The 23,106-nt window shown below is 37.9% G+C and overlaps 1 protein-coding gene across 1 annotated transcript in view; it reads left to right on the top strand.

Moving 5' to 3' along the window:
- Positions 1-23,106, top strand: part of CPQ (carboxypeptidase Q) — a 144,446-nt gene that overhangs the window by 84,129 nt on the left and 37,211 nt on the right. The window contains exons 5-6 of the mRNA XM_077782816.1: positions 6,404-6,515; positions 19,561-19,652. Of these exons, the coding sequence (XP_077638942.1) occupies positions 6,404-6,515; positions 19,561-19,652 (204 nt within the window). The remainder of the gene's footprint in view (positions 1-6,403; positions 6,516-19,560; positions 19,653-23,106) is intronic.

Below are 23,106 nucleotides of genomic sequence, written 5' to 3'. Positions count from 1 at the left end.
TCCAGAATGGAAGATGATGTGTGATGTGTTTGCTGCAGTCAGTCTGGTGCTACAGCACACAGGATTATAGACTCAGATTGTTTAGCTTTCGGAGGGCCTTTGGTGGAAAAGCCAAGGGACTGATTTACAGAATCTTGCTGCATGATACAAATTAAATAACTATTATAAATATTTTAAAACTTGAGGAATGTTGGTTTGCCTGGATACAAAATATCAAATAGGATGAGTTGATAACTTGTAATTTGCATTTGTTTTGCTGTGTGAGTTGAAGAAAGAAAGGTTTGAGGTACAGAGAGAAGAGAACAAGTCAGGGCAAAAAAATCCATATATTTCCTTTCCCCCCTTAAGAAGGGGGAAAGGAAATATATAGATTAAGATATTAATATATAGATTAATATTAATATATCAATTAAGATATTAAATATATAGATTAAGAAGTGCTTTAAGGAAGGATGCTGCAAATACTGGTGCTAGCTTTGCTATGTGGGTAAGGAGTAGAAATGCATGTTACTTGGTGTTGCCATTTTCCCAAATATATTTGGAAGCTACTACTGTGGATGATGCTAATACATCCAAAAATTGCCATGCCATATTTACTACTCTATATTTGCAAATCTGTGTATATGAAGACTTTATTTAATCATTGTTTTGAAAGTGAGTTAAGCTTTAATTTAGTCTTGCCAGCTGTTTTATTTGCCTACTAGTTAGATAAATGATATGCTGCCTTCCTTTTTTCCTTTACTCTCATGCTGTTAACACAATGAAATGAAGAAAATCTCTAAGTCCTTATAAACTGAAGCCATCTGGCTCTTCATAGCTGTAATGCTATCCAAATGTGTAAATTACTAAAAATGTACTCCCTTATGCTTAGGAGCACAGGCCTGAATTTGGTGCTGGGTTCCTCTGTCTGAGAAACTGAGATTAAGAGTTTTTTAGTCATGGTTTATTTGGTGCCATAGATTTTGTTGGGACTAGAGAGAATAAGAAATTGTGAAGTGAGTGAATGTTTGTGAGAATAAAAATGAGTAATGAGTATCTGGGGAAGGAGAGAAATTATAGGCAATTTTAAAATTGGATTAAATAGGGTATCTTAATCCTAATCTGATTTCTGTTATTCTCTGATTTTGGTCCAAACACAAATCAATTTTATATGCTGTTTATATGTTTAAGGTAAGTATTGCACAAATACCCCTGCACTGGCAGGGGATTCATGCAAGGAAAAGATCCAGTTAAATAATGTAAGACCTTGTTTTGGTACTTAGAATTTCAGATGGATTTACTTGGAAGCAAACTGGAGAAAGTGAACTACAAAAATTTGAATAGAAATGTTTTTCATGGGTTTCCAGGTAATTGTGAACTGGATGAGAACACTGTAAACCTTTGTTGCCTGAGGAAACAAGTAACTTCAAGCATTATTTAACTGAAAACGTACATGAAGAGTTGAGAAGAACTCGAGTTACAGCCTAGAGGATTTCATTGTTTAAGCTTGGTGTTTTGGCATACAGATGCTTGGGGTTTGAATGTGTTGTGACTAAAACTGCTTGATCTGGTTCTAATATCCTGTTTAGTTCTTGGTCATACCCCATGCAGCACTACCAGCTGGGGACAGAGTGTCTGGACAGGGGCCAGGCAGGAAGGAACCTGGGGGTACTGATTGACACCAGGCTGAGCATGAGCCACTGTGTGCCCAGGTGGCCAAGGCAGCCAAGGGCATCCTGGCCTGTATCAGCAATAGTGTGGCCAGCAGGAGCAGGGAGGTCACTCTTCCCCTGAGCTGGGCACTGGTGAGGCCACACCTTGAGTGCTGTGTCCAGTTCTGGGCCCCTCAGTTTAGGAAGGATGTTGAGGTGCTGGAGCATGTCCAGAGAAGAGCAACAAGGCTGGTGAAAGGTCTGGAGCACAAGTGCCATGATGAGTGGCTGGGGTTGTTTAGCCTAGAGAAAGAGAGGCTCAAGGGAGACCTTATTCTCTACAACTGCCTGAAAGGAGGGTGTAGGCAGGTAAGGCTTTGTCTCTTCTCCCAGGCATCCAGCAACATCAAGATAACACAGTCTTAAGCTGCACAGCAGGATATTTAGGTTGGACATTAGGAAAAAGTACTTCTGGACATTGGAATGGGCTTCTCTAGGGAGTTGTGGAGTCACTGTCCCTGGAGGTGCCTAAGAAAATGTGTGTGACCTTTAGTGCCATGGTCTTGTTGACAAGGTTGAATTTGGTCATAGGTTGGACTTGAGGATCTCAAAGGTCTTTTCCAAACTAATTGGTTCTGTGATTCCATGATTCTCTGGTTCTGTGATTCTTTGTGTATGTGATGCTTAAGTTTTCTGTTCTCTTGCACATTAAGGTGCTCCTTATCTTCACTGTCTTCAGTGTTTTGCATAATGAAAGTTATTAGTATGCTTTTCTAAGAGAAATGTGTTGATAGGCAGATTCCTATAAATAAAGATCCTATTCTGTGAACCCAAACCTCCATCCATGAAGCCTTCTTCATCCATGAAGGGCAAAGATGAATGATGACTTCATTACTCTTCCATTACTCTTGCATTACCTGATATACATCTGTCTCAGGCACATGAAATAACTCTGCATGGTGGTTTTAAAAAAATATAAATGTTATTCTAGATTAAATTAAGTGATTGAAAATGTTGCTTATAGTTCTTTCCTAATGTCCAATATTTATGATCTCTAAGGTTGCATAGAAAGAAGCCTTTCCTTTTAACTAAAAATGGGATAGGCATTTCTTGAAATTCTTTTCAGTCAAGCAGAAGGTAGTTCACTTGCATTTTATGAAGCTGCATGACAAATGCAATTGGCCTGTGTGACTACATATGGTATGGGAGATTATTTTTTAGTGGCATAAACCATCCTGCTTAGAAAAAGATGACATATGAACATGTATATGAATGTGTGATTCCTCTTCATAATTTTCTTGTGTTTAGAATTTTTTTTTAATATTTCAGTATGCTTGATTGAAATGCTGCATATGACCTAAAGGCATCCTATAGAGATCATCATGCTGATGCAGAAGGAAATAGAATAAGAAAGTTGAATCTTAAGTTATCAGGTTGCGTTCAAGCTGTTTTATTCAAAATTTATTTTTAATCAATTTGGCAGATATGTATTGCTGTATTTGTAATGTCCTGTACAGATATTTGTGGTTTCTCTGCATATTTAAAACAAATACCTATACTTACAGATACTTACAAGCATGGCTTTGCAGTGCTTGTGTTCTTCTGGCATTTCTATAGGGTTGCTTTGTATAGATTATTAATGTCTGTGTAGATTTGGAATTTAGAATCACATAACAGCTTTGAAAGCAATGTGGAAAATGCAAAATCATACATCCTTGATAGCTTTCACTGCCTTTGTTATTAGCCCATCTATACAGACTATTACGCTATTATTAAAAATATTACTTTAAATAATATAGTGGTTTAGACTGAATTTCAGAAATATTTCCATTCATTGCTGAGATACATTCCATCTACTTAAAGATCAAGATAAACACAGTGGGTTTTGTTGTTTTATAACTGTGTCTTATTTTAAGAATGTCAATGGCTATCAGCATCATCAGTGAAACTTTCATTTCAGCAGCTGCTACAAAAACACGACAGTTTGAAAAAAACAACTGTTTTGAAGAAACTTTCACATAGAGGTACAATGGTTGTATTTATGTAATTGCTCTTGGCAACAGCTTCAGTAAATTTAAGTTGAAGTTCATCCATAAAATTAACTGGCTTTCTCAATCCACTTGAACCTTGATCTGTTTTGGTGTAATGTTCTGGAGTCTGTGAAGAAGCTTTACAATTGGAGTCTGTAACCCCAAATGAGATTACACCACCTTCTTATGATTCAGAATTTCCTGCTGTTGCAATATGTGTTGTTCCACAGAAATTAGTAGTAATTCCCTCTCATACACTGTTGAGATTGCTCCCAGGGAACAGCATTAGTGACATATTCTTTCACTGCTAAAGAAAAGGCATCCTATTGTAAACTTGGTTGTCTCTCAGTGAGTTTACAAACTTGTTCTAATTCTAAATAATTTATTTCATCCTGAAGCTCTGTTTCCCAGGAGACAAAATAGTTATTTTATAAAACCAATTTTTGCTTCAAGAACAAAGAAACCATATGGTGATTTTGAAGCTGAGATATCCTTTATATTACAGACAGTTGGGTTTTCACTCAGAGCCTTTTCTGTTCTTTTTAAAAAATTAAAATTATTATTATTTGTGGATTCCTTATTGAGTGGACTGTATTGAGTCTGCATCAACTGGCTGCAAAGTGGTGGTATTTGAGCTCTCTCCTGCATAGGCAGGTTGCAGTGGGGTTGCATGTTCAGGAAAAAACACAGAGCAGAATTCATTCATCCATTGCCCTCACTACAAGCAAGTGTGAACATGTGCATAGTCCTCCCTTAGAAGAAAGCAAAAAGAACAGCCACAGTGAGCATTTCTCTTTTCTGCTCTCATTTCAGGAGCATTTCTACCTCCAAAGCTGGTATTGCTTTTCTCAGATGAACTGGTTTCAAGCTATGTTGTTATTAAGTACATCTACTGCAGGGCAGTGTCCCTGGAAAACCTGCTGTTTGCAATCTTTTGTGTTGGCCCTTTGAGTGTCATGACATTAAATCGCAGAATCACAGGAATACTCCTGAGAAATTCTGAGGCTTTAACAGAGGGCCCATCCATCCTAGTTTAAGCACTTTTGAAGGAGGGGACGTTTTGTAATAAAGATTGCAGCATGTCTATTTTCTACCAAGAAAATGAGTCTGTGATGGAAAGCAAACACATGTTAATGCTGGATAACCAGAAAAGGGAGTTGAGACGTGAGAAGGAAAGAGTAAGCTGTTCTTCACAATTATCACAAGCTTTTTCTGCTTCTAAGGCATGACTGTTCTGTTTCTTGTAACACACACATTTATAAAGATCTCACAGTCTATTTTCTAAATTTAAAGATATTCGGTGCATTCTGGTTGGACCCATGGCAGTTCAATGGGTATGATTATTACTTTCTCATGGTCTTTGTTTAAAACTATGGGCATTTCAGTTATGTTACCTGAGTTTGTGCTTAGTTAGATGAAAAAACATGGATGTATGATGAGTACTTGATACTTTTTATCTTGCCATGATAGTCCATTAATTTTAATAGCCAGTGAAAACATACTTAGATTTATCTGACATGAAGAAGAAAATAGAGATCTTCATGTTTGTGCTCCAAGTTACTTCCTTGCAATGTTTACTGCATACATTACAGCCTAGACTCTTTCCCTCCAGGAGTTGTAACAGGAAAAACACATTATGTTCTCATTTACAGTGCTAGACTAGTTGTCCAGTGATGAATGGTAGATGAGATAATATGCCAGGAGATCCTTACCCCTTAGGGAGAAGAAGGTGGCAGAAATAATTAATATTTTTTACATTTTTCTGGATCACAACTCTGAGATTTGTTTGACATCACCTAACCAGAGAGTGGGAAGCATCCCTTTGTGTATGGTCAGTTCTGAACATAACACAAGTGGATGCTCCAGGGTCTCTTTCAGTTTTTCCTTACTCTGATTGTCATAGGTTGAACACATCCTGCTCTTGGTTTTGTGCTGTTGCACCATTTTACCACACTGCCTGTTGGCTCAGAGTTTTTGTCCCTCCTTGACCTTTCCCTTGTAATCATAGATGCATCAGCCCTTCAGCTCAAAGCCTAGCTGGGAAACTGTCACACTTGTGGTATTTGTCTGATACTACTTGTCAACATTTGGAAGGTTCAGATCTGCAAGTAGATGTTTCTGGAGATGCCCATACTACTATTCTCTGCTGTAGTCATAAAACTTTCTTTGCAGAAAACCCATCTGTGACTTGCTAACATGTTTTAAAAGGTCCTTATGACTAATGAACTATAAAATATCTTGTCATTGTTATAGCACATAGGGGATGCTGTAATAAATTAGAGGTCCTCTGTGACAAGTACTATAGATACATAATAAAACAAAAACCTCTAGGAATGCTTCAGTCTAAGTTCATATTTTTTCCTTATGCACCAAAAAATAGGATTAATCAAATTTCATGCCTAAGGGTTTAAACAGATGGAATATGAAAGAAGATTTCACCAATCGGCAGTGTAGGAGTCCTGGATCTCTGGAAAATATGTATTTTCATAATGTACAAGATAAAACCTTTCATTTAAACATTTCTCACATCTTATCTAGACAGTGGTTTAAAGTAGTAGAATCCCAGATTAATATTCAGCAACTAGAGAACAATGTTTAATTTTATTTGAAATACTTCTTTCCACCCGTTCTACATTAAAATGCCAACTTTGTGACAAAACCATTAAAATGTTTAAATGCTAAACAGAATTTTCTGATTCATTGTTTTCATGTAGATTTGTTTTCTCATAACTACTTTTCCAGGTTGTATTGGTCAGTGGACATCTGGACAGCTGGGACGTTGGGCAGGGAGCTATGGATGATGGTGGTGGAGCATTTATATCATGGGAAGCATTATCACTCATTAAGGATCTGGGTAAATATTTCATTTTAAATTATGTTTAATGCATTGTATTTCCAGGACATTTTGTATGATGTCTAAACGGGACTTTCTATTTTATCCATGTCTCTGAGCACAAATATTCATTTTGTCACTATACCCCTCAAAACTAGTTTAAAACAGACTTTTTAGATTGTTGAGTTGATATCCAATTATGCTTTTCCTCCTTCATCAAATGGAATCTATTTTTCCTCCTTATTTCCTTTTTTCACAAATGTAACCTGTGGTCAAGAGGAATGCCCAACATATTCATTAGAAATTAAAATCAGCTGCTGCTCCTGCCCTGGCAGCCTTTAAACAATAAACTATCTTTGCCTGTTTCCCATTGAAAGGATTTGTGCACTTCAACAATCCCAGTCTTTCTTGAAGAGCTCTTTGTAAGACAAACTCTGTCATGTGATTAGCTGCTTGCATATTGCAGTCATGAACATCAGACATCCCTGTGAGTTCCTATTCCTTTATTTTGCACTGTTTGAACCTCTAATCTCTCAATTTCCCAGCTTTGGAATGATTGGATTATCAATCTGTAGTTAAACAAAGTGTATCTATTTCAATTTTTGGTCTTTTAAAAGCAAACTAATTAGGATTCTTCTACTAAGAATCCAAGTGTACTCCTTCTTTTAGTGTTTTTTAATTTTTTTTTTTTTTTTTTTTTTTTGATGCTTGAAAGAATTTGCTGTGTTTCCTCCACCCTCAAGGAAAAGAAAGTTTTTTCTGCTGTGTTTGGTACTCTATTCCATTCAAAACAAACTGTTGTGTGTTTCTTAAGGGCAAGTTCATGGCGGCATTGTATAATTTTTATTCACTGGGTTTCCCTTCACGCATGACTGAAATACATCACTTTCTTCTTGTTTAAATATTTGATTTCCTCTGGTAGTAGCCTGTGTGTTTGCTGTGCAACCTGTGGTGAAATGCTCTTCTCTCAGCTGGGAAGTACTAGAGCCTTTGCTGATGCCCTCTGTTCTGGGCAGCTGTTGTGTTCTGCTCTTCTCTTTGTGCCAGTGTTCTGCAGGAACACAAGGTTGGGAGAGGCCTTCTGGATCTTCATAGCTGTAGGTAACCTAGGGGCATATGCCTTTCACAAACTGGCCTCCATAGGAGATTGGTTAATGCAGATTTAATATCTTATGCATTTAAAATCTGACATAAGAAAAAAAGAAGGGAAAAAAAACCGGTCAGCAAAATAAAAATATGTGAAGATTGTATGAGGAACAAATTAATGGCTTTTATTTAAAATCAGTTCCATAGATTGTTTTGAATGAGCATTGTGTTTTGCACTGTGGAGACTTTGTTTGATATTCTTTTGGACCCTGATAAATTTAGTCTCACACTAGTCCACCAAATACATTCAAAATGAAGATAAGACAACTCAGTTGACTCTATGCATTTGTAGAAATTTTTTGCTGTGTCCAGGGAGTCTTAAAGCCATGGTGCATTGTGTAGCCATAAAACTGTCAGCATTTACCAGATTTACAGCTGTGGTGATGTGATCATCAAGCTGAAATGAGCATTCTGAAATATGATTTCTAGAATATTAACTTATATTGTGTAGTGAGAAATGACTCCAGTACTTCTACCAAGGCCTTTTGTGTTAATGAAAGCAAAATGCTATTACACTATTAAAGCAGGGTTTTCAGTGATGGTCTAATAGCATTTCATCGTGATATCACTGTGACATTTGGACATGGCTTATTGACAAGACAAGAATTATGGCTGTTAATTTGGATTCTGAACCTTTCATGTAATACTTGAAGAATATTATAGTTTAAATGCAATTCCAGACTTTCAACATTGCCTCCTCCCAAAACAATTTAATAGCTATTGGCTTAGGACCAAATACATGAAATTAATTGAAAAATCATTAAAATTATGGTTTAAGATGGTAAGATTTTATTTTAAGAAATACAATTTGTTTTCTTGCCTCAAGTAAATTTTTTAATAGTTCTTGCTTTTATTTCTAAGTAAATCAGTTACTTAATGCATTGGCCTTTATACTTCCTCATATTTCCAGAATATTCAGTGTTAGCTTTTATTTTTTGAATTGAGGTGGCAATTTCTGTGCCATAGTGGTATATTTTTTTCTTTTAGTTTTGTTTGGATTTTGGGTTTTCTAGCTTTTCAGACACCATAATAATTATACACTCCCTACAAGGACATGTATCAGTCCAGCACAATCTGAAGTAGTTTTACATAGTCTTCAAAATTTCAAACATTTGGTAGCATTTTCAATTTCCGTTTCCATTTTGACTTCATATGAATTTTGTTTCTTTTTGAGGGAAAGGCAACTACATGAAAGTCAGACTGAACTGAAACTGTTTTGCATTATATTAGCAGAGAGTGGAATGAAAGTATTTTATTGACATAAAATCCCATGTATACATTTCTGAAGAGCAGTACCTTAAAAGCACAGGGCCGATTGTGATCTGCTGTAGTTTTTGAAGACTGTTTAAAGTTATAACCATTCAGTTAAGTCTGGAAAGTAGGAGAGCTAACAAGTGGAATGTTTCAGTCTGTCTGAATACTTTGCTTCTAATAGCTGCAATATCTCTCTGCTCGTCTTCCACAGTGGGATGATGGGAAGGGGATACCTGCTGGTGGTGCCATTCCCTCTCATCCTTCTTCAGGGAGAAAGCACAGGCAACAAATTCAGAGCAAATTTCAGCTTCTAGATGGCTACATTTCAACAAGGTGAATCTTGCTATGTTTTCTGTGCAGCTGCAATTTCACTCTCAAAACATCCCCAGCATATAATTAAATGTCAGTACCAGCTTATGCACCTGTTGGTGCCCATGCTGGCTGTAGACGTCTCCTGACCAGAGTAAAAAGAAACATTTTCCTTATTGCATCCATATCAAGTTCTCTGTATCATCTAAACTGTCATGGCTGCCTGTTTTGCTGGTAGCTAATCTCAGAAAAAATCACTAACTAATGGTCATATCGACTATCAGTGTTCAAAGGGGTCTTTTCTCACCCTTAATAATGAAGTTTAATGAAGCACAAAGGAAAGAAAAGCATGAATTAAATTCTTGAAGCTTACATATGCCACTTGTAGGCAAGATCTGTGGCAAGCTGCTTCATGGCTGATGTGCTTAAAAGAGGAAGAACTGGAAATGTTTCCACAAAAATTGTTTATGTGAAGAAACATGAACATTTCAGCTAGTTATTACTCATTCCTTTTACTGGGAATAAAGACTTTTGGAGTTGCTGAGGCAGTTTGTGAGCTGGTCTGAACTGGTAAACTCCCTTTCCTTCAGGGAAGCCAAGGCTGTTGTGATTAGCTGAGGATTTCTGATGCTTAAAAAATTACCCTTCTACACTTGCAGGCAGAGTTTCCATGGCAGTAAACTTGTGCAATGTGCAGTTTGTCTTCTGCGATGTCTGGCAGCAGCTGCCCTGCCCAGCCCTCTGCAGGCTTTAATATTTTGATCTATTTTAACTAATTTTGATGAAGGCATAAAAATATTTAGAAAAGGAAATTCTGATATACTCTTCAAATTGGTGACAAAGGGGAGATGGGCAAGTGCATTTTTGTCTCACCTGAGGAGAGGCAGGAAGAAGGCACTTTTATTGCTTTCTTAAAGATGGCCAACACCTGGTTACCAGAACACATATAGCATTGTGGTAATCACCAGTCTCTTTTCTTTTAATCTGTCTGTAAACTCTGTGTGATAGATTGTAAATATCTCCATGGCAGTATTGAGAGAATTATTTGGGGTAATTAGGAGATGATGGGAAGACACTGGAGGTGTTTTAGAGAGGAAAGGCTAACAGGTTTCCATCATTAAGCTGAGAGAATCCATGGGGTGTTGCATGAGGTGTAATGTAGTGTGATGAGGACCTTTGGAAGCTGTAGGAGAGACAGCACTCAAGAAAATTGCCGTTTTCTACTTTTATGGAACAACAGCTGTGTTGCTAATTACAGCCTAGAAATCTCAAAACTAACTTGTTTTCAGGTTCCATTTATAATTCTAAACTTTTGTTAGTTTATGTGTAGAAATGAGCATATCTGGATCTGGCCAATGTCATTTGCCTCAGCATTTTCATGCTGGTCCAGTTAGTGCCAAAATGCTGTTGTTTGAAATACAGCCTCTCATGGTCCCTCTTTCACACAAGGTTTACAAAAGAAGTTGCTTTTCCAGGTGAGATTAAAGACTAAATAATCAGCTACACATAGAACATCACTATAAAATCCCACAAAATTTATTTTCCTGCCATATTTTGTGTTTGGTTGGACAGTTTGCAGAACTTGATCCTGCTTTGGGTGTTGGTTGTCAGTTTCTTTGAAGGAGATATTTGTTCTCCTTTCCCAACATTTCAAGTCTGCAGCTCTTCTTGCTCAGGAGTCATGCTTGTGTACAGGGTATTTGAGAAGGAAGCAGCTAGTATGTATTCAGTGGTTTCAGAGCTTTATCCAGTGCTGCTTCTTTGCTCCTAATCCAGCTGTGCTCACACATTGCTTGGCTGAGGCTGCAGGTGTTCTGCCCTCCTCCAGCCCTGCCAAAGCCACCTCACACTCTAGTGCCGGAAATATGGGCCTTCCATCCCTGAAGGAAGCTTGAAGGGACTGAATAATGACAATAATAAAGATCTTTAGGAACTGGTTGTATGGCAGTGTCAGGTTTCCAAACATAGTATTTTAAATCTCCTAACAGCAGTAGGGAGCCTACTGGTGTTAGAAATCCATTTGATTTTGGTAGATGAATTTCAGCGCTTTCTTCTCAAATACTTCAAAAAGTATAATTGTTATGTCTTTTTTTTTTTCATTAAAACATCTGGAATCCATTTTTTTCCTGTTGCGAATAGAAATTGATCAGGTATGTTACTTGACACTACAGTCTAGTGTATTTTCAGTCCCATCTCTGCTAGCACAGGAGTAATCAGTCAACAGGTTCTTTGTTCACGTCCCAGGTTTCTTTCAGCAACATTTACCCACAAACTCTCTTTCCTTGTTCAATAAATGTGTTTTCTACCTTTTCCTGGCTGTGTTTGGGTCTCTCCTGCTTCATTGCTAGCCAGCTCTTGGTGCCCTGCCAAACCCAGAGGTGCCTATCTGTCCACGAGCTACTGCTCAGTCTGGGGACATCTTCAGAAGTCAATGGCTGAGCTGTGAATTTGTCAAAGGACAACCTTTTTCTCTTTCTCTTCAATTACTTTCACTGCAGCCAGTGTAAGGAGTTGTAGTGAATGCTGTCTGAACCTCTGCTTCCACCAGCGTAGCTGGTGCAGGCTCCAGGAAAGGCTACGCTCCAAGACCACCACAGTGCACAGTTCCCTGCTCGTGCTGCTGTGTTGTGCACTGAGCCCATGTTCAGTCATGTCTGGATGCTGCCTCAGACCAGGAAGTGTCTGCTTGGACTGTGCCTCAAAGTGCTTCTGAGTGCCCTGTTCTTCCATGTCAGAAAACACTTGCTATGGGGAGCTGCCAGAGCCAGGGAATACCAGCGGTCAAGCAGATGAACAGGGAACATTTTGCTCTTTCACAGCCAGGGTAGGGTGGTGATAGAGCTAGATAGCTGCTAGAGTAGCTTGATGAAGGAAGAATGATTGTTGACAAAATCTAATCCCAGTCATCACACCTTTTACACAGCTTTCCTGCATTCCTAGACGATGATGAAACATGAAAAAGGGAGAAATGTATGGTGATAGATAATAGGTGCCATTTCTCTTCTTTGCCTATTTGCCAGCATTAAGAGGAACTGGGGCTTCATAAATCAGCTTTCCTGTAGACATGGATCTGGCACTACCAAAGTACTGCTTTATAGGAAAAAGACACAGAAAACTACAGAAATGTTTTTAAAACAATGCATGTAAGAAATTTAAGTTACTAAGTGAGTTATAATTACTCACAAGGAATTAATTAGACAGTTTTCTCCCCTTAAAACTTAATTTAAATTGAAATTGTAAGGTTCTCATCTGAATTACACCCATGACTAATGCAACTGGAAAACCATTAGACAGATTTTTGTACAGTTCACTGTAGTCTTTGTGTGAAGTTACATTTCTTGAGTCCAAATTCACTTTATCCAGGCTAATATAGGAGGACTAAAGATATGTTTTATTAAAAATATTACCAGAGTAATTCCTTTTCTGCTAGTTTAATTGAAGTCATATAAATGGAATTTTAAGGTGCTTGCAAAATATTTTGTTAAATTTTCTGGTGGTGTAATTGTTTGCTGTCTAGGAGATATGTTGTGAAACATAATTAAATGACTACTTTTACAGTTCCTGGTTTTTTTTTTTCTTTAATCAAATATGCCTGACATTAACTTCTTGTTCTTACATTCTTTTCACTTTCCCAAGGCTAAGTGTTTTATTCTGACCTTCACATTTTCAATTCTATTAAATCTTCTTAGTATGAAATATCTGCATATGCTGTTACACTACAAATGCATTTATTCCTTCATTTTAACATTTGGTTGAGTGCGTATTTAGCAATACTTAAATCTTCAATTTTCATACTGTGTTGACATAGAAGAGGGGCAACTGCAAACATAAAAGGTTGCTAATCTGGTGGTAAATTTAGATATACAGCCCTCCATAGCAATTTTGCTCTCTGTCTTGTGGACTGCTGCTTCTCTGCAAGCTTTAATTTACCCAGAAAGTTCAAGAAAATATCTGAGCTTTGATTATCTATAAAAATCTTAGAAACCTAACAATCCTAGCTGTTGTGTGTTACTGGTTTTGTTTTTCAAGTCTCTAACATGGTTGACATGGTGAAGTGCTGAAATCCTTCCCAAATGAAGTAAGGGGCATCTTGTCCTTACTGTCCTTTTTTTTAAGGTATAAATTTTCAGTATAGAGACAGAAGTGTGTCTGCTTAATTTTCTGAGTCATCAGCTCTCGGAATAGCCTAACATATTTGTTTTTGTAATCCAAAGAGCAGGGCAGCTGAGGCAGAATACAGACCCACCTCTCATTTCATTAATATCAAACCTTGTCTGATATTTGTAATCCCAGAGAGTGTGGGAGTGGGTCCCACACTGCCTTTTCTGCTCCACAATTTGATGAGATCACAAATACCTTTAAGGAAGAATATGTTCCTGAAGAGGAATAAAGTGTGTTTTAAAGGTGGACAGTGTCTCATTCCTTTTGTGAGACTCGGATGACACATTTTCAGGACCAGAGCAAGCATGGGGTGGAGCAGTTGTCTGCTGACTTTGCGCTTGGCTTTTTTACACAGGCAAGTTTGTGTTTTCTTTTCTTCTTTTTTACTTTTTCCCTCTTTTTTCTTTGGTACATGACTTGTAATGGCTTCATGACACTATACAAAACAATTCATCGTTTAAAACCCCATGTGTAGAGAGCACATTTGGCACCTGAAGCTGTGCTGCCAGGTGGCAGGAGGGTGTCCACAGAGAAACCCTCTCTCAGCACTGTTGCTGCCTGACTTGCAGCCCATAAGCACCAGGCTCTGGGCTTTGCTTCGCTTTTCTCTCCCTCGCATCCCCAGTCAAAAGGCTTAATCCATGTTCTTTTTAGATACTAGACTTGAAGATCATTCACAGATTTCCCCTCCAGTCTTGTATACCCAGCTCCTTCCTTGACATTTCCTCTTGGATATTGCATTGCTTTTTAAAAACAAATCTATCTAAAATCTCTCACATCTCTCTTCTCCACTCTTCTGCAAATCTGCCCCTCTGTCATAAGATCATCAGCCTCCCTAAAAACAAAAAAAGAAAATTGCTTGTGTAATCTCAGTGTTTGCTGCACTGCTGTTAAGGCTGCCAGTCCTCTGCAAATCAATTCTTTCCCTAGGCTGGCTCACCTTGGACACTGCCTTGCCCCTGTGCCCTCTTTGAAGGGCCTGTCCAAACAGCTGCTCACAGTCTGTGCCAGTGGCAGTCTTTTCCCCTCAACCCCCAAAACATCTTCTGAGCAAGCTGACAGCCCCAGGCGAGACTGAGGTGCAGGATCCAGCTTGGCTCATTACTGCACTTTGCTTTCCCCCTCCCCAGCCCCAGCACTGACCATTTTCTGTCTTCTTCCTGCAGTGCTTCATCTCTTCTGCTCCAGACCTCATCTCTCTTTACTCTAAACTTTCAATTCTCTGAGGTTTACTTGCTTTCCAGTGCTATTTTTTTGCAGTGCTTTGTCCTCAGTGCCACAAAAAGAAGCTATCAACAGACAAAAATCAAGGAGATTGCACTGCATTAGACTGGTTTAAGAAGAAAAGAAAGACAGTTTCCAAAGCTAAAAGCTATTTCCAATGTCTAATTTGAGCCTCACTAGAGAATTAGAAATATGTTATAATCAAGGTTTAAGTAATACTAAAAGGATTTTTTTCAGCTGTTCTTTGCCTTGTTTTTGGAAGCCTTTAACTCTGAAGCTCTACAAAGAAGAACTTGAGGGTACTGATTGGTGAGACGGTGGACATGACCTGGCAATGTGCACTTATAGTCCAGAAAACCAAATATATCCTGGGCTGCATCCAAAACCACGTGGCCAGCAGGGTGAGAGAGGGGATTCTGCCTCTCTGGTCTCCCCTTGTGAGACCCCATCTGTGCTGCATCCAGCTCTGAGGACCCCAGGATAAGAACCATGGGGACTTGCTGGGGTGAGTGCAGAGGAGGGCCATGAAGATGATTACAACAGAGCACCTCTCCTATGAGGAAAAGCTGAGGGAACTGCAATTTTTCAGCCTGGAGAAGAGAAGGCTTAGGGATGACCTGATTGTGGCCTTCCAGCACCTGAAGGAAGTGCACAAGAAAGATGAGGAGAATCTATTTAGAAGAGCATGTAGTGACATGGACAGTGACTTCAAACTTAGAGAGGAGGTTTAGATCAGATATTTGGAAGGAATCCAAATTCCTTGGATGAGGTGGTGAAGGTGGTGAGGCACTGGCACAGGTTGCACAGAGAAGTTGCTATTGCCCTGTCTCTGGAAGTGTTTAAGGCCAGGCTGGATGGAGCCTGAGCAAAGTGACCTAGTGAAATGTCCCTGCCCATGGCAGGGTTGTTAGAACTAAATGATCTCTAAGGTCCCTTCCAACCCAAACCATTCCATGATTCTATGATTTTCTCAGTGAGATCATTATTTGTCACTCAATTTAAAAAACTATTTATTCTTAAATAAATGAGTGCACAGGCACTTTTCTGCACAAGTAGTGAGATCAATTGTTTAAACCATAGAGGGCCGTGTTTCTAACATGAGTGAAAGCCAAAGTCCTTCTGGTTTAGAATGGAGATTTCTTCTAGGTCTTCAGAGGAAAAGTCTTCAATTAACTGTGTTATTACGATCATCCTATTGTTTACAGTTTATTTCTGTATGTCTGTTCTTTGAAATTAGGCAGAGAAACATGTTGCTAGCAGTAAGAGCTTTTTCTCTTCCTTGCCCATACCACAGGATACATAAATCAGGTATAAGCAGATTATACCACTGTTTTTGATTATGAGTTTTATTTTCTTTCACAAAATGTAGAGTACTGGTTTTATTTTTATTTTATGCTGTGGCAGAAATGGAAATTCCAGGTATTTTATGAGAAGTGCAAGCATGATAGAAATATCTCAACTAATCTCAGTAAATCCCCTATGCCTAATCAGCTCCAAACTTGAAAAAGGTAGGGAGTGTAATAAGAATTTAAAGAATGTCAGCAGCATCATTGTGTATCTTGATATTTTTTTGTATAAATACTTGTAAATATTTTGTGTTAATACCTTTTAAATAAATTCCAAGCCACAGGATAAAAATGCAGAAAAGGCTATAGCTTATGTATGTCCAGTGCAGCAGAGAACAATGCTTGAGGATGATATATCTGTATATACCTCTCCCAGTAGCTCCTAAAGCAAGTACATTAGAGACTTAGGGAGTATGAGAAGTAAGAGAATATAGAGAATAGTTTGTGTTGAAAAACATCATTAAAAGGTCATTTAGTCCAACCCCCTGTAATGAGCAGGAACTGCTTCAACTTGATCGGGTTGCTCAGAGCCCTGCTACATCTGACCTTGAATTTCTCCAGGCGTGGGGCATCTACAGTTTCTCTGGTAACCTGTGACAATTTTCACTGTCCTCACTGTAAAAAGCATCTTCCTTAGATCTAATCTGAATCTATCCTCCTTTAGTTTAAAACCATTGCTCTTTGTCGTTGTTGCCACAGGCCCTGCTAAAATGTCTGTCCCCATTTCTTGTTGATGCTTTTCAGTTACTGGAAGACTCCTCTAAGGTCTCCCTGGAGCTTTCTCTAGTCTCAGCCTTTCCTCATAGGAGAGAAGTTCCATCCATCTGATCATCTTTGTAACCCTCCCCTGAACCCACTAAGCAAGATATGTAGGACATAAAATTCAGGTGTTGCTGCTATTATCTGTGAATGTGAACAATCTATGATGATTTAAAACAAACAGAAAAAAGAGTCAATAAGACCTGCACATTGGTATGACAGAAGTCCTTGTGGTACCCAAGGAGAAGGAAAGGACAGCAGCCACTCCAGCACAGAGGGAGTGTAATAGAGTAGATGTCCTGCTGTGCTTGCTACAGATGTATCCTTAGTCACAGATCGACCATATTGATGTTTTTATTTCATTCTTTAAATTGTGATTCCACATGCCCATAGTATCTTTTATGCTTGAGATAAACCATAAGGATATAGAAACTGATCACCAAAATGCACCTTTGTGGTAAACTATGATTTTATTTTGGTTAAGGGCAAGCTAGACAGGAGAAAAAAAAGATAATACATTTTTCTAAAACATTGGAGATTTGGAAATTCTTCTGTAGGATTTTTTCTTCTGATAGTCTCTTTATTTTTAATACTATGTAATAAGTCATTTATTCAGATAACAAGGAAAGAGGTGCAATCTTATTAATGCAACTGTTTTCCTTCATTTTAAAATTGCCTACCCACCCATCATAAAACATAGTCTTCTAGCCCAATAGTTATTTTATTGTGTCTTTTCAATACATATTTGGGCTGTGGTATGAAAGACTTCTGCTTTTGTGAAGATGATACCTTGCTTAGGTTTGCTTTTAAGAAGCAAACCAAAGTAGTTAAACTTACTTTGAAAAACTTTTGTAACTTGAATACAGTACTTCATTTTTTTTTTCTAATAAAAACATGCATTGAGAATCTTCTTAGTAATTGTACTTCTGGATGCTGGATTTGTTTGCTTTCTTTGGTCAGATTAGCTCTGTTTTTAATAACAGGTAGATAAATACTTATCGCTTTCAGATTAAGATAATGAGGAAATTAAATTTTCCTCTGTAGACTTTGTTTGTATTTAAAATAACTGCCTCCACAGCTTATGTATTTTTATTTTTTTAAAGTTGCCCATTTAATTCCAGTAGGACACTGCTGACAGGAATCCATGAGATGGGAAAAGCTGATACACCATGTCCTGGACTGGAAAGACCAAAGCTAAGCAGGGCTATTTTATTTCCCCAGCTTCAATGGGCAGGTCCAATGATGGGCAGGGAGGGGGCCATAAGACTCTCAAATGTCTTTTCCACAAGTGAGCTGAGATCATCCCAGCCCCTGGAGAGCAGGAGCTGAGGTTACAGCCCATCTGAGCCAGCCACGAGGACCCCCTGATCACTGGCCCAAGTCCCCCTTAGGGCAGCAGTGGCAGATTAAAGCAGCTTGATTTTTTTGCCTGGGAGGTGCCAGACGATGCTGCTTCCCTGTCTTAAGCATTTCCTGCCAAAGCTACACTCACCAACTTGGTGGGGTGGGCTGGAGATTGACCTTCACTTTGCATTTTGTGATATGACAAATAAACTTCCTTTTTCCACTTAAACTGCAGTGCTGCTGGAACCATACTACAGCACTGGCCTCTGTTTTATACTAGCACTTTTTCTTTTACAGCTACCTCTTCTAACTGAGTTGCTGACACATTTTGGGTTATTTTGAGCTTAAATCATTCTGACTTCAAACTGAGAGCTATTTTATTATCTCAATTTTACCTCGTAAGCCATCTGACTAATTTGAAAAGCAAAGGAAGCTAATCCTTTACTATTGTGATTTAGGAGAGCAGGGAATCCACTGGGAGGTGTGCAGAGGTTGTCTTTAAAGTAATGAAGTTTGACAACCTTTCTGTTCACAGTCAACAGATCAAGAGTCAGAAAACACACCTTTAAACTTGTTTGCACTTCTTCATGAAATATTGGAAAATCCAAACTCTTTTATTCAGATTTGGGGTATTTCTTTTATATTCTGCCTTCAGTTCTGAGGATTGCTACCACGTAGTTTCAAGAATGTTCATGTCATATTCATTGTGTCAAATGAAAAAAATTAATGAAGGTCAAGTCTATTGGCAGTTAGGAAATAGGTTTGGACAGTGATACTGATATCATTTTTCTTCAGCACAAAAGTGTGTGTGGTATTTTATCACTTGTGATAATCTCCTCGTGTTTTTTCTTTATTTTTTTCTCTAACATAATTAGCATTCCACTGCACAGAGAACAGTTTTTTCTTTATCTCTTTGCTCTTCCATGCTCTTAAGTTTCTCTCAATGTATTAATTTATGAATAGAAACAACCAAATAAATAGAGGGGAGCAACTTCTCTCTGATCAGTTCTGCCATGGCAAAAATTACTTCAAAATTTATCTGAGAACTTATCTTTCTGATTGAGCTACCATAGCAAAATAGAAAACGTTCGCCTTGTTTCAGAAAGTCATGCATACATTTAACAGCTGGCTCTTTCAGATTCCAAATTACAGATTGCTGCTTTTCATTTCTCTGATAAAAAGCAAAATAATATTACATAGCCCCTCAGCTCTTGAAATGGATAAACATTTCTCATAAAAATCCAGCAGCTAGTTTTCAATTAATTGTAATAAATTAACCATGACAAATCCCTGAAATGAACTTCTCTTGTGCTGCTGCAGCACCTCACCTGCTCACTTCTTTCTCATGTGGCCTCTCTCACTAAACCTCAGTCATTCACAGAAAAACCCACATTAGTTATAGGTTGTGTTTGGTTTGTGGACATGCAGGATTTTCATCTATTGGAGGCTGGAAACCAATGCAAAAAATGCTCAAAATATATCTGTATTTAATACTAAAAATAATATTAAAACCTGTGTTTTAGGACTTCGTCCAAAAAGGACACTGCGCTTGGTGTTATGGACAGGAGAAGAGCAAGGAGGAGTAGGTGCCAAGCAATATTATCAGCTGCACAAGGTAAATATGTCTTTTCACCATTTTCTTGACAGCACTTTTCTCCCCAGTCTTATGACTTGACAAGATGTTCAGTTTAATAGCTCACCAAAACCAGTGATTCCTGTTCTGCCTAAAAGTATATTTTCTGGGTTTAATAATAAATTTTGCATTTAGCAATAAGCCATGCAACCACACGTGTGTGTTCTGCTTGAACTAAGATACTTTGTCAGAAAAGTGTTCTGAAACAGATATTTTATGATATCTGCCATAGCTGTCAAACATAGCTAACCTTCTGAGAATGAATGATGAATGGTCCACATATGTTTGTAATATAAATAAATTTTGTTTGCATTACATATTTCTGCTTCATTGCATTTTCCCATAATATTTTACAATGTAAAACATAAAATAATACAAAGAAAAGTATTTTCTACCTTATCTGGATAGTGTGTAGTCTATAATGTACTTACCTATTGTAAGTTTTGTGGGATCTGGAACATCCTAAAATGTTGATTTCTGGTGATGCAAAGAACAAACAAACTCTGTGACTTACAGCTGTGAGGATAAAAATATAACATCTATCTCTCCTGGCAAGAGCTGCCATTTCAAAATACATCGTGAGATAAAGTGCAGTTGCCAAAACTGTTGTGGAGATGAGTCTTTGCAATACGTGTGTGTTTGGGTGTTTTTTCCACAGAAACATTATGCTTGAATAATTATACCTGTATAATAGAATATACAGGATAGTTTATACCTGTATAACTACCCTAAAGTAATATTTTATTCTTCTCCCTAATTAAGTAGTATAACTCTTAACAATGGCTAATACATCCAAGGGAGAGACAAGGTGAATGCAAGTGTGCCTAGGAAGTTACCTTTTCTATAACAGCATGAAAGCAGACTTGCAAGCAATTCTTAAGGACATTTTTAATGCTAAGCAACCTATCAGAACAAACAAATGGAAACCTCACTTTGAATCAAATTCATTGTGATGAACCAAATTAGATCAACTTGAATCTGCAATAGTTGTCAGCGATAGGTTTAGAGCAGTTAGAGTTTTCTAACTGATGAACAATCAAATATTTCCCACTAACTAGCTTCATATTGCTAAGAAGTGCATTTAACTACCCATGTATAATGTTGTACCTTCTTGTATCTCCAAATTACAGGAATAACTCAGCTCTGTCATTTATTTTGGAAGAGGTACCCAAGAGCTTGCTTTCTCACCTTCAGGGAGGCAACAGGTTGCAGTTTAGTATATGTTAAAGACTCTGGATTTACCACTGGTGCTATGATATTCAGCAGGATTAAACAAGAATAAAATATTCTGGAATAAGTAGTTCATGAAAGAGATGCTTCTTATGTACAGAACTGCATTTTGGAGGAGCTGGAAAGATGCTCTGTGCACACCACTCATCAGAAATGTTTTTGAAGATTTACCTCTGTAGATGTCCATGTTGGGCAATAAGATCCATCCTATGGTGGATGTTAGCAACACATGAAATTGTCTCATTCATGTCTTATCTTTTGCCAAAGTGGCTTTGTTTCACTGTTGTCTCAAAGATTTCTATTCAGAAATAATACCAAAAAGCAGACTTACGGATCAAATAGGGAAATATAAAGCAGCCTGGGTGTTGTTTGCAAAATATTTGGTTACTTTGCTTTTAAAATGTTGAGACAAAGATGTGTCTCAGTTCTTGCTCTGCTGGTGAGATTCCATCTGGATGTTGTGCTCTGCAAAGAAAGCCCTGTCTGACTTAACAGTTTGTAATTTACATGGAGAATTTAAGCAGAAATGACATCCGTCTGTTGTTTGTTGTTCTTGTTTCCCCCCTGCCATGTGATCTGGCATAATTATAAATTGATTTGACTATAGGACATTGCATTACTCATAATAATGGAATAAAGTTGATTAATACTGTGCATTAAATTTAGCATGAAAAATAACTTAACCTTTTAATGATTTACTTGCTCAAATTTCTGGCAATTAGGATAGTATGGCACACACATTGCTTGCGGATGGTAATGAGTACAAGTTAAATAAGAGTGGTATTTAAAGATGCCTTGTAAAATGAAGCACAGCCTGTATGACTCATCTACATAGCTGGACTTACGAGTTTAGTTCGCTACAAACAAGCAGAAATATGAATGCAGTAATTCAGCACAGGCAGACATGAATTTCCTTGGCACAGTAAATTACCTCCTCATGTCAGTGGAAATGTGGCAAGGGAGAAGAAATGAAGACAATATAGTACTGGACAAGTACAGATGCTCTTATTTTTGTCACTTATTTATTATTTCTTTTAATTTAAGTTCAGGTCCTTCTTCCTCATCCATCATTGTAAGTTGTCACTGCTAGAAAGTGGATAAGTTACTGCAGGAATAACTGAGATAGCAGCTTAGTGGTTTTACTATGGTGCCAATAATTAACACATATCCCTGTGTAACAGCATTATTTATAACACTCAAGTTTTTCTCTAGATCCCAGTATTATAATTTCTTATTATTAAAACTAGTGATAGGGTATATTAGCTGTTCAGAGCTTTATGAGAATGTAAGAGCTGCCATGATCAAAAGTTCTAGTGCTCTAGACAGTCTAGTGCTGTCTCCTGTTTCTGATAACATCCTGTAAATATATGCTTAGAAAAAGCATATTTGCTCAGCTGCAGTCAGGTGAAGTTCAGACACATACATTACTCACACAACTATGCTTTTGGTTTATCAAATATTTTTCTGGAGAGCATCACATGGTCCTTGTCCATTGTTTTCTTTGCATGCTTTTTCTAAGCCATTTCCAAGAGTTGAAAGCCCTGTATATTCCAGTAATTTCAGTGCCTCCATTAGTGCAAGAGTACCTGCCACCCACCAAGACACCACCAGAGCACCTGCTCAGTCTTTATCATGGGTTAGAACCCTCTCAGAGGAATTGCCAGCAGTTTTACTTCCAAAGGAGATACCTGTTGAAGTGCTCACTGCTTTTAGCTGTCAGCCAATAATTAGATTTAATCCCAGACTAGAAAAAGAGTTGATTTTCGTTAATGTTAAAGATCCTTGTCTTGATATAGAACAGTGAAATTAAAGGATTTAAGTTCAAATCAGACTGCAGAGCTTGGAGTTTGACACTATATCTGAAGTCTTCTTCCCGTGCTTAGTATTGTGTGACCCAATTGCTGAGTAGGGCTCTTCTGTACAGACAATACAGTAAATAGCTTCAGAATCATGAAACACTGCAACACTATCATACAAGTCAAATTGAAGAACTAGAGGAACATAACTCCAGAAGGCCTCATGATGCAACTCTTCAGTACAGATTCTGCTACAACCTTTACCAATGATACCTAAGTGTCCTCAGTCAGAGTTAAGATTTTTGTGTGTTTACTCTTACACTATCTTCATGAAGGGAAAAAGAAATATGTGTAATGAAGTGTCTGTCCTCCTTTTCATTTCTTTGGACTAGATTTTGTGAAAGGTCTGT

This window comes from Lonchura striata, chromosome 1 (assembly GCF_046129695.1).
Source record: "Lonchura striata isolate bLonStr1 chromosome 1, bLonStr1.mat, whole genome shotgun sequence".
Taxonomy (NCBI): Eukaryota; Metazoa; Chordata; class Aves; order Passeriformes; family Estrildidae; genus Lonchura; species Lonchura striata.
The sequence above is the reverse complement of the archived record's forward strand: the minus strand, read 5'-3'. Positions and strand labels throughout refer to the sequence as shown.